This window comes from Misgurnus anguillicaudatus, chromosome 15 (genome assembly GCF_027580225.2).
Source record: "Misgurnus anguillicaudatus chromosome 15, ASM2758022v2, whole genome shotgun sequence".
In the NCBI taxonomy this organism is placed as follows: domain Eukaryota; kingdom Metazoa; phylum Chordata; class Actinopteri; order Cypriniformes; family Cobitidae; genus Misgurnus; species Misgurnus anguillicaudatus.
Window position 1 is genome coordinate 7,740,035 of NC_073351.2, and position 13,108 is coordinate 7,753,142.

Genomic DNA, 13,108 nt, shown 5'->3' on the forward strand with positions numbered 1-13,108 from the left:
GATTTGCTTCACTTTCCACATCCATCCACACAGCTACTCCTCCTCTCTTCATTTCTCTCACACACATTCACTTATATAATAAGTCACATATGAATCTCAAAGCAGGGCTTACTGAGTGCTTGAGTAAGAGGGATGCATTCTGGGTAATGGTGAAAATCTTTAGAGAACTGCTGTTTGGCTGCTTTTCTGCATCAGCTCTTCACAACTTCCTATGATCTGAACACACAGTTCTAGTGGGTGCTTTTTTAATTCGTTTTTTAAGTTATTCGCCTTAAGTCACGCCTTTAATGTTTTTACTCAAGGACTTTTCCCGAGTGAATAGAAAAGCTGTAAATGAGAAATTTACTTGCTTTAGAAATTCAGACTAAAGCTTGATGAATGTCCGTCTTATGGTTTTAAAGACACACTATGCAGTTATTTTACCTTAATATAACAGCTTCAAAGTTATTTCAGTGGTAAACAAAGTCATAGCAGGGCAAATCATCCTCCTGTTGAAGCTCAGGGAGGACGCCACTAGCAAAACCACCAAGCAAACTTGAGAGAACCGCCCCTGACAAATCTCGCGAGAATCACGACTTGCTTTACGGCAACCACGTCACACACGTTAGGCTTGTTCGACTTCGTATGGCGCTGCAAGAACTGACCGCCTGATGACGTCAAAGTACCACGAGAATGATCCAAGACGGCACTTTGACGTCATCCGGCTGTCAGTCGATCAAGCCTATAACAACAACTGCACGCGCGAATTTGAGACGTGAGGCTAAACGATTTAAAAGTTAAGAAAGCGCGTTCGGAAGTGAGTAGGAAAAGGAAAAGAGAATCTGACCGCGTTAGGAACCGGACAAGAGTCCCACTCTGTCAGGTTTTTACTCGTTGGCGTGAGCTAAAAGACAGCACTGGAGGGATGCTGATCTGGCGATCTTGTTGATGGACTAGTAAGTAAATCTCTCATTTGTAAACTTGTTTGCGGTCTATGTTGTATGTTGTTGCGCTTGCTTGTAGTATGTCATGCAATTATCATGACAACAGTTGTCAATATCTCACATAATTATCAGGACATCAATAATAAAGGTTGTAAATAGTGTAAACATGCACAATTTGCAAACTTTTATGATAAATAACAATAATCATGTATAGTGACATTATAAGAAACAACGTTATGAAATAATGCAACGTACACAATTAACTTTGTCATGGCATTTCGTAATGTTTACTTGTGATTTAGCTGCAATCATGTAAAAACGTTATAAGCCAGCAAACGCGGTACTTTATTATTATATGCACTTTACACTTGAAATAAACTTCTTATTATCCTATTAACATCATCTGTAGTTTAGTAGACTATGCAGTAGCCTAATATTTGTATGAAATTGTGAAACATTACCTGGTCATTATCTTCGGAGTACTAGAGTGGGAAATTACGACAGTTGCAAGTATTCTCCAGCGACTCTAGGGGTCGCTGTTTGACCAAAACGCCGAAACTGCATAGAACGGCTTTAACTTTTCACAGTGACGTTTCTTGTTACATAGTTTCTGGTAAAGACGATGTACCCAACATGTTAAGATATACAACCCGAATTCCAGAAAAGTTGGGGCGTTTTTTAAACTTTAATAAAATGATAACTAAAAGACTTTCAAATCACATGAGCCAACATTTTATTCACAATAGAACATAGAAAACATAGCAAACGTTTAAACTGAGAAATTTTACAATTCTATGCACAAAATGAGCTAATTTCAAATTTGATTTCTGCTACTGGTCTCAAAATAGTTGGGACAGGGCATGTTTACCATGGTGTAGCATCTCCTTTTCTTTTCAAAACAGTTTGAAGACGTCTGGGCATTGAGGCTATATGAGTTGCTGGATTTTTGGTGTTGGAATTTGATCCCATTCTTGCCTTATATAGATTTCCAGCTGCTGAAGAGTTTGTGGTCGTCTTTGACGTATTTTTCGTTTAATGATGCGACAAATGTTCTCTATAGGTGAAAGCAGGCAGGCCAGTTCAGCACCCGGACTCTTCTACGACGAAGCCATGCTGTTGTAATAGCTGCAGTTTGCATTGTCCTGCTGAAATATACAGTACAAGGCCTTCCCTGAAATAGACGTCGTTTGGAGGGCAGCATATGTTGCTCTAAAACCTTTATATACCTTTCAGCATTCACACAGCCTTCCAAAACATGCAAGCTGCCATCAGAGATGCTTGCTTTTGAACTGAACGCTGATAACTTGCTGGAAGGTCTCCCTCCTATTTAGCCCGGAGGACACAGTGTCCATGATTTCCAACAAGAATGTCAAATTTGGACTCGTCTGACCATAGAACACTATTCCACTTTGAAATAGTCAATTTTAAATGAGCCTTGGCCAACAGGACACGACGGCGCTTCCTTTTTGCATGATAGAGCTTTAGTTGGCATCTGCTGATGGTACAGCGGATTGTGTTTATCCACAGTGGTTTCTGGAAGTATTCCTGGGCCCATTTAGTAATGTCATTGATACAATCATTCCGATGAGTGATGAAGTGTCGTCTGAGGGCCCGAAAGACCAACGGCATCCAATAAAGGTCTCCGGCCTTGTCCCTTACACATAGAGATTTCTCCAGTTTCTCTGAATCTTTTGATGATGTTATGCACTGTAGATGATGAGATTTGCAAAGTCTTTGCAATTTGACGTTGAGGAACATTGTTTTTAAAGTATTCCACAATCTTTTTACGCAGTCTTTCACAGATTGGAAAGCCTCTGCCCATCTTTACTTCTGAGAGACTCTAAGACATACCTTTTATAGCAAATCATGTTACAGACCTAATATCAATTAACTTGATGTTCTCCCAGCTGAATCTTTTCAAAACTGCTTGCTTTTTTAGCCATTTGTTGCCCCCGTGCCAACTTTTTTGAGACCTGTAGCAGGCATTAAATTTTAAATGAGCTAATTAAAGCCGCCTTTCCACTGCACACAACAAACGACGGCCGGCGGAAGTCATTCATTTCTTATGGAGAGTCGCAAAGGGGCTGCGTGAGCTGCCGACCATCTGCGGATGCGTAAATATCGGATCCGTTTTGAGCGTTGGATCCGTTAAAAAATTTGAACTTGTGCAACTAAACCGCATGCGATATGCTGACCGGAAGTTATGATTTTATATATATTTAAAATTTGGTACTCATTGTCATGGATCAGAAGGTGTTACAGGCCATAATATATACATTTTTCTGTATTTAGTGTCTTATTTAGATTAAAATCATGATTTCCTGTTGTCTGAATTAGTCAGTGTCAATTTTGTTATTGTCAAACTCTGTTACTAAGGTAGAGAAACACACACACTCCACCTAAGAAAATAGGTATAGTTTTTAGACAAAAAACATAAAATTTAAGTGAACTTTTGCTTAAAACAACAAAAATATTTGCAATGGGATGAAAAAATAAATAAATCTTGAAATAAGTTTATTTTTTCTTAAACACTTAATTCAAGAAATAAAAAAAACAGATTTTTTTCGCTTGTTTTAAGCACACATTCACTTAAATTGTATATTTTTGTCTAAAAACTAGACTTATTTTAAAAAAATATGTCTTCATTTAAGAATTTTTAGATATTTCTACTGAAAACAAAACAAAATTACTGAGTAAGAAAGGCATTCTTTGCAGTGATTATTTTATATAATGATTTTTAGCATTTTACAAAAATATTATATTGTTATGGCCTATAATATCTTCTGATGTATGACAATGAATACCAAATTATAATAATTGTTAAAAATATAAAAATATATTTATATTTAAAAATATATATATTAAATATATTTAAAAAAAAAGCAGAAAAAATCATGTCAACTGGATTCATATGTCAACCCTCATATATAATCCTTATGAAGCCAACATTGACATTCTGAGTAGCTAAAAATGAAAATTAATATCAAACGTCTCATTTTAATTGGGAGTAGATCTCATGCCTGGCTGCAGAAACTCTCAAACAAATGAGATTTTAAAATATGCAATCATTTTATTTTGACCATGTATGTCAAATGTCATGTTGGTGTGGTATAATTTAAAATTGTATCCTTTATAATAAACAGCCTACCATTTAATAAAACAATATTTGAAATAACTACTGTATAAATAATAAAATGCAGTTTACGTATCTGTTTTAACCTAACACATTCATATTTGTTGCTCCAGGGGGCAGCATAACATTTCAAATGACATCCTTCACACTTCAGTCAGATCTCTTTTGAAATTTTTACTCTAGGTTTTTATGATTTATACTGTATGTCTTTTTATTTTTTAATAAATTGGGAAGGGTACACCAAAATCAACAATTTATTGATTGTTTTGTCATATACAGCATTCAGAAGTGGCACATTCACTGCAAAAATGCCTTTCTTACAGAGTATTTTTGTCTTGTTTTCAGTAAAGATATTCTTAAATCTAAATCTTAAATATTCTTAAATGTTAAATCAACATGTCATTTTGCTCATCAAGAAAATACATAAGAACATAAGTGTAGTTTTTAGACAAAAAATATACAATTTAAGTGAATTCATGCTTAAAACAAGCAACAAAATAAATAAATAATAAATCTGCCAATGGGTTAAGAAAAGTTCTTTCTAGAATTAAGTTTTCTACAAGCAAAAAAAAAATCTGGCAATGGGGTAAGCAAAAAAAATATTGAAAATTTTTCTTAAACACTAAATTCAAGAAAAATTTGCTTACCCCATTTGCAGATTTTTTTGCTTGTTTTGTTGCACAAAATCACTTAAATTTAATATTTTTGGTCTAAAAACTAGACTTATTTTCTTAGGTCATTTAGCTCATCAAAAAAGCATCTTGCTTTAAGAATTTTTAGATATTTTTACTGAAAACAAGACAAAAATACTAAGAATTTTTTTTCTTGAAAATCATTTTTTTTGCAGTGTGTCTTTGCCTCATTTTAATAAACCATTTGCTTTTCACTTTAGTCTGGGGTGTGGATTGTTCCTCTTTAAACATTTGTTTCATTTACAACCAGTAACAGTAAGCGGCTGATTCTCACGAAAACTTGGTTTTAAAAATGTCAATCATGAAAATGTAAAAATTGCTTAAATTTACTTTTTTCCCACCAGACATTGAAAAACAAAGTCTGGAGTAAATGGGAACATTAATTTAAAAACTTTTACTTATCATTTAACACTTTTTGTAACATAATTTAAAAAATTTGTCCTAAAAAATCTCATTACCGCAACAGTCAGAAAACATCAACACTGACATATTTTCAAAATGACATGACAAACCTGAAAGAACATAATTTGGAGATTCTGCACATGCATTTAAAATCAAAGTATTATGCTTCTATTAATTAAATTAACATTTAATAAGCATCAGTTGCGGTAATGATAATCAAAATGTCGTGTAAGCATTCTGACAAGACAATATTTCAAATTAACTGTAAAAAAATGATCTTACCTGGTAGCCATCTTGAAGTGACTGGTCCATGTGCTTGGTCACTCAAAATCAAACTTTATTAAAATTCTGTATGTGTGCTTAAACTGTTCTCAAAAAGTGTTGCGGAGGATGAGAACATCAGGCATGGACACATCATTTTCCTAATTTTTCTTCATTATTATTATACATGAATATTCAGAAAATATTTTTTCTGTCATCTAAAGTAGTCTAGCAAAACATCCATTTATTTTTTTTCTTAATATTTTTGTGTTAATTTGATTGAATTACAACATAACGCATGTTCAAACACAGCCGGACACATTGCGTTAATGAGAATTTCAGCAGAAAATGAGATAAAATTTACAATTATAAATTCTTATGTTGAAATCACACATTGTGCAAGGTAGAACACAGTATTGTGTTAATTCTGATGCTTTTTAATGTTACTATATTACACATTTTAAAGCTAAAATCATTAGTGCCGTGTTTCAATGGTTTCGTGAGAATCACCCAAGCAGTTACTGATCAGAAGCCCCATTGGCTTCCATAGTATTCAGTTTTCCTACTATGAAAGTCAGTGGGGCTTCTTATTGGTTTGGTTACAAACATTCCTTAAAATAACTTCCTTTGTTTTCATCAGGAAAATAAATGTATGCAGGTTTATAACAAAAGTGAGTGTGTAAAAGATGACAGAAATTTCATTTTTGGATGAACTTTAATATCAATATTTGTCTTTTTTTTTTTTTTGCAGAACTACAATAGGCCTCCAGTGATGGCGCTGGCCGTGCCGGTGGCGGTTCGATTCTTGCAGCAGGGGAACCAAGAGCTGAGCAGAAACATGTCCAGCTACTTGTCACTGGCTGCCATTGCTAAAGCTGAACTTCTGGCCCAACACACGCAGGCCATCACACGCAGCGTTCTGGGAGGTAGGTCAGAGGTCACCAAAACAGTGCAGACCACACAACATCCTCACCTGCTGTATGCGTTTATTTATGTACATCCAACATTCCTATCAACCTATCAGATTTAAGGGTCAGGTTTAGGTTTATAGTGTCTACTAACTCTCATGACTAACAGGACACTTTGTAAGTGCAAAGGGGCTAAAAGTTTCCCGTAAATTTCCTGACACTTTCAATGGGAACTTAATCTGGGGAATTTTGGACATACATATTCCAAATTGGAGACTTATGAAAATAAATTAATGAGTGAACAATCCTTTAAATAAGGTCCTGATTTGGTTGTGATTGTATCACCTCCCGCAGTCAGTGTGGACAAATAAATCAAATTACCAATGAATCAGAGTTAACACTACAGTATGTTGATTCCAGAACACGTTTTACTTGGCAAAATCTCGGTCACCATGTACTGTATTGTATTTTATTAGGTCATTGAATACAATGATGACTAATGGAAGGTATTAAACCATCGTATGGGTCATGAGTCACTCCTTTGCCCTGCACGTTATTGCCTTGTTGATAATTCGCGGAGTGAGCCTTTACAGGAATATTCAAACACAACGACCAGTGACTGTTTAGTTTCCACATTGCAAATCTGCCACCCACCACATCTACACAATGCACTGAGGGCGTGTGGTCTTTTAAGCCCACAGTGTGCGTTTCTGGTCCCAAATGGGTCATTTGAGACATGCACAATGAAGCAAACTTTATTACATCCATTGCTCTTCTACATCAGATGAAGTGCATGTTATTCAATGCTTTTCCAATTAAAAAAATAGCATTGGTCCATTGTACAAGGTACACGCAGTATATTCGACCTGCATCCGTGCCAAAATACACACTCATCTCAGCTGTTCAAATACTCCACACGCACGCATTTTTGCCCTTCGCCGATAAAGATCTCATTGGTTCGGGTCAACTTATTGTGTTGTAGCAGTCTGGTCATTAAAGAAAGGCTGGTATGTGAAATTGTTGGCCAGGGCCATCGGCGAACAACATGGCTTTATTAGGGAACAAAGTATTCAAATGTACATTGACCTCAACTCATTGTCATATAGTTTGGGTCAGCCAAAGGACAACATCATTGAGAAGATCTTTTGATTGAGCCATAGAAAAGCAAAAGACTACAACATAAAGAGCACTCATGTTTTTATAATGTAATCATGTTGGAGTTAAGGGACGTAAATTGGATACTGCCAGTAAAAGTTATTTGGCACTCCAAAAGAGGTCACCTGAGAAACCTCATTGAAGGATCTCAATTGTTTTCATGTGGGGTTCCTATAAGTGTACTAGTGGACCCCCTGGCATGTTTATTCCATATGAGGTTAGCGGATGAATTGGTACTGATACATGGATTATGGCAAAGTGTAAAATTATTTAAAGGTGGCAAAGAAAAATATGTTAAATTGTTCTCTGATATCTACATAGAAGGTATGTGGCTTTATTAAGTTCAGAAATTATCCAGAGATGGTTTTTCATGTCCATTTTCAACCCAAGGGCTTGTCTATTATGTTCTTATTTGAAAGGCTCATGAATAATAATGTTGAGCTCTGCTCTGATTAGCTGTTTCTGAGTGGCTCATTTCAGTAGCTCTGTGTGTGTGCAAACAGACCTTATATGTTTGAGTCTGTATCAGACGAAGATACAGATTTTGAGGAATAATCAATTCTTTGGAGATTGTTAATGGACGTTTCTCAGTGGTAAGTTTGTGGTTTTTTTTTTCAGTATGGACCTGTAAAATGTAACTGCAATGTCAATAGTAGAACTTTAGCCTAAACGCTAGCATATAGCATTAACTAGCATATAACGCTAACTCAGCAGTCACAACTTTGTTTTTAGCATTGTAACAATATGCTTGTATAGGGCTGGGCGATTAATCGAAATCGAACCGCAATGCGATGCGATTTGAGAAATATGCAGAGAGGCTTTGTGACAGTCTAACCAATTGAGCGAGCGCAAGTATGTCTGTGCTTTCTCAGTGAGAGGCACGTCAACCAAAACAGCGCTTCTCCTAAACTGACAAGGGGTTTCAATTTAAAGCATGCGCGCAGCCTGTGTCTCTCAATGCTTGTTAAATACTCGCGCCTGTCTCCGCAAGTCCGCATCCCAAGACTTCACGCCCGCCTCTCTCAAAACGTATGATGCGTTTTACACACACACGCGCCCAACAATGTTTACAAGCCTGGCTCCTTATTTAAAACAAACTAAAATACCATTTAACTGGGTTGCTAATGTCACTTGAATGAAATGACATGACATTGAACTCATTTGGATTTTATATTCATTTAAAAAATCCCAAATGTAGCTTTTTAATATTTTGATAGTTATGAAGTTTTAAAGTTATTTGTTTACAAAAAACCCAAACATGCATTCAAATCTTTCCAGTAAATCTCAGTCACCCAATTTTTGAACTTGTTGTTAAAGTTGCAGCTATAATGAACCCACTTATTTAAAGGAGCGGTGAATCAAAAACTCAATTTTAACTTGATAATTTGTTATATAAGAGGTCAGCATACTTAAATAAACATCCTGCAAGTTTCAGAACTGAAAACGTCCGTGCTACTGAAATATAACAGTTTTTGGCACCAAGCCAGCTAAACACTCCAGTGTAAAATTCGGAAATCTATGACGTCAAAGTAGAATTGAAACACCTCCCCATAACCAAAAGGACACGTCTACTTTTGTAGCCCCGCCCACAGCTTCGCGTGACACACGTGTGTCTCAGTAAGTAAACATGTCTTTAAAGATTGACAAATTTAACCAAAATGACTTTTTAAATACATTTTTTCTGAGAGACTTTTATTTTGACGCGGTGATCTGTTATGATACCATGGAAACGCATTTTCGGTTGTGGAAGAACCGCGTGGGAACAACACAGAAGCTAAATACTTCAATTCGGAGGGTTGGAACTTAACATTAGCAATATGCTTGGATAAAGTTTGCTTTTGAAGAAGTTCCAGCTCGTGTGGGGAGCGTTTGTTAACGTTGTGTACATGGATTCATTTGTAAAGAAGTCGATGCTGGATTTGCAGAGAGACTCAGAAGCACCACTTATATTGGATCTGACAACAATGACACAGCAGTATAATTCACAGTAAGACATTTTACTTTATTTAAGTTACTGCGTTTCACTATTGCTTTGTTAGAAGAGATTGCTTGATATGTCCTGTTGTAACATCCGTTTCTAAACACGTTTGTTTGACTGTTTTAATTTACTAAAAACATTAAACGATTAATAAAGGTACAACACTTAACAATACGACTGTAATTTAAAGGTAGAAATATACAAAGTTAGTTATAAGGAAGGATTTATCAACCGCAGTTTAGATTCTGATGCCCGTTTACTGTGTTGTATACGGTAATTTAAGCGTGTTGCGTTTGAAAGGTCAAACACTCAACAAAGCTTATTTTTTATCATATAACTGTGGAATTTAACATTACGTGAATGTAAAAGCAACCTCACAAGCACAATAGAAATATACAAAGTTATTGATAAGGATTTATTAGCCGCAGTTTAGATTCTGATGCACACTTACTGTGTTTTATATGGTAATTTAGTCACGTCGAGTTTTGTTTCTACTTTAATATATGTATTGTCATTTATGTGTATCATCTTTAGCACCCAGAATCTTTTGTGGCTAAAACAATTTGTGTTCGGCTGCTATTTTTATCACATTAATGTTTTTAAAACATTTCCCCACATGCAATGACAGGGAATGAAGCTGTCCTATCATAGCAGTGGGTGTTTACGTTCAGGTCTTCAATGCGGCCCGCCCCTTCAAACGAACCATTTCTCCAGAGAGCCACTAATCCATGTTACAAAATAGCCTATTACTTATTGCTTTTGGTGTTTTTGAATATTAAAAACCATGCGAACATCATAAGTAGACATCAGACAACAGTATAAAACAATAAAATCAACAAATTCACCGCCCCTTTAAATACTGTTACAGTGTTAGTCCAAGCTAAAGAGCATTTTACATTTCATACAATAAGTGTTAATTATATTCTTCATTTCTTTGTTTTTGTTTCCTTATTTTCACAAAAAAACAAAGAAAACAAAAACATAAGAATACAGTTAAATCACCAGACCCATAAGCAGTATCAGATAGATCTAACCTTCTAAAGAGGCAGATGCATATTGCATAATCGCGAATCGCAATTGCAATTCCTGGCAGAAAAAGCGCAATTTTATTTTTTTCCTAAATCACACAGCCTTATGCTTGTACTTAATATAATGTGTAATTTAATGTTGGGGGTGTACATCACGACTGTAACGTCACAGTTTGTGTTATGTTGAGATTGGTCTGTCCAACGGTCTTTTGCATGCACAAGGTTAGGGCTGCACGATTAATCGAAAAAGAGTCACGATCTCGATTCATACATACACACGATCCTCTTTGTAAATGACGGCAATTCTCTTGAATGAACAGTATTTCCATGTATTCAGATACTGCGTTCACGTATTTACATTACAACAATCCAGATGTTTTGTCAGTTAAACTTGCTTACACTCACGCAGTGTAAAATGCAATTATTCACATTTTTCCCAAAATAACTGCATTACTGAAAAATACTAAATAGACTATATGCAGTTGTCACACATTACTGTATGCACAATTGATGAAACATAGGACGTTATCAACCAAATAATCATACAACCCCTTGTTGTAGTTGCATAGTATAAAGTTTTTGTAGTTGATATCTGGTTCACAGGTTTTGTTGAAGACAATACAGAACTTGACCACCTTTAGATTTACATTTATCAGATGTTTTTACCCAAAAGCGCCGTTTTATTGAAAACATTGCATTAAGCTACATTTTATGAGTACCAAATCCATCACCTTGCCATTGCTAGCACCACAGTCTCTCAGTAAAGCTACATGAAAGCTGAGCTTCAGACAGATTTCTGTGTTTAATACTTGTCAATATGCAGCACTTTTCACTGCGCATTACGAAAAACAGCAACCACAGAGTTTAGGCACTCAGCAAATGAGTTTTATCGATCCAGTCGTGCCCCAGTTGGTTTCAACAAGATTCATTATTCGACTGAAGGTTAACACATATTTCTTCAGCTGAGGAAAGACCCTCATGGGCTTTGAGTCGTATTATTCATCTGTCGATGGGGGTTATGATCTAAATAAAGTGTATTGATTTAAAACTGCGATCACTGCTTGACCATCATGCGCATCTAAGAACTGTTTACATAACTTGGTTGTGAAACTGTCATGACAAATTTCACTCAGCAGTTGCTCAGGTTTTGTACGGTCAACAATAATCTGGCATCTTCAGTGAAACAGCATGCATTGGTATGTTAAGCCATACTCAAATGATTCAGTCATGAAGTGTAAGGGTGTCACGATTTTGATTTTAAATAGAAATCGATCGAAACTAAGTCAACCAAGAATCGAACCAAATCGTGACCTTAGAATCGAAAATGTAATCGAATCGAGGATTTGAAGAATCGTGACACCCCTAATGAACTGATTCAACATGTTTGAATCTTGTGTGTAACATGAAATTAACATGTAAACTCTACTCAAATACTTAATGTAGAGAGAACATGACTGAATCAACTAAAACCAACAAGATTTATACAACTTCCCAGCAATTAATAGCTGTAATTTAACCGTCTATGTTAAACCTCTGAGGTCTAGCACGGTTTTACAGCCCTGGGGAAATTTTGACCTGCACTGACATTTGTGTTTTTTCAGTTGTTTAAAAACAAAACAATGGCAAAGGTCAGTGGGGTTAGTTGTCACACAGGTATACAATGATAATGAAATGAAAACAATGTAAACACTATTCATTAAGATGATAACTGTTAATACAATATCAGGGGAAATAACTTTTGTCTTAATCGTTCAGCCCTTTCAAAAAATATATTTATATGCATTGATGCTTAATACAAGCATGGATGGATGAATGTGTGGATATCTATCTATTATAGGCAGATATATAAACAATATCCACCTTTAGAATTTGATTGAATTATTTGTCTTTTAACTACATTTTCTAGCAGGTGTTACAACAAACCCTCTGTTTGTTACAATGAACCCCACCTATGGAGTAACGTTTGCACTCCTGTCACTTTCGGTGTAATTGTACGACAATAAGTCAGTTAATCCCACAAAAAATGTTTAAGTGTTCATTTGTAGCAGAGACAGGGCCGCTGGAAGTCATTTTGATCAGGGGGTGCTGTGAATTTTTTTTTTTTTTTACAAAAACCTATGAGCCTATAGGCCCATTTAAAATACATTTTAAAAATAAATACATTGAGTTTCACACTACTTTATTGTCATATACACTTTAGTGCACACAGCAGGGTCTGAAACACACAGACATCAGATTAATATATGCGCTATTATTAATCAGAAGCAGAAATACTTATAACAATTCCAGGGGAAATTACTTTCGTTACATCTTCAGACATACATTACATATATATATTTACATACAACATATAATATTATAACAACATATAATATTAAATAAACTTCAAAATTTTCAATGTCCAGACGAACATATTTTATTTTCGTTTTTAAGTTAGGATCACATGTCGATTAACAGTGGTAAAATATTCTCACAATTACATACCTTATATAGACTTTTTTTTACTAAATAGTACTATCGCTGGCTTTTTTAACTTATAAATAATTCATACATTGAACAAAAATAATAATGGGTTTAGTTCCGATATTGTATACTTTTATAAAGAAATACATGCTGTATAATTACATT

The 13,108-nt window shown here is 35.2% G+C and overlaps 1 protein-coding gene across 3 annotated transcripts in view; it reads left to right on the top strand.

Moving 5' to 3' along the window:
* veph1 (ventricular zone expressed PH domain-containing 1) overlaps positions 1-13,108 on the top strand; it is a 158,799-nt gene that overhangs the window by 20,773 nt on the left and 124,918 nt on the right. For all 3 annotated transcript variants that reach the window (XM_055173536.2, XM_055173537.2, XM_055173538.2), the window contains one exon: positions 6,163-6,337. In XM_055173536.2, the coding sequence (XP_055029511.2) occupies positions 6,163-6,337 (175 nt within the window). The remainder of the gene's footprint in view (positions 1-6,162; positions 6,338-13,108) is intronic.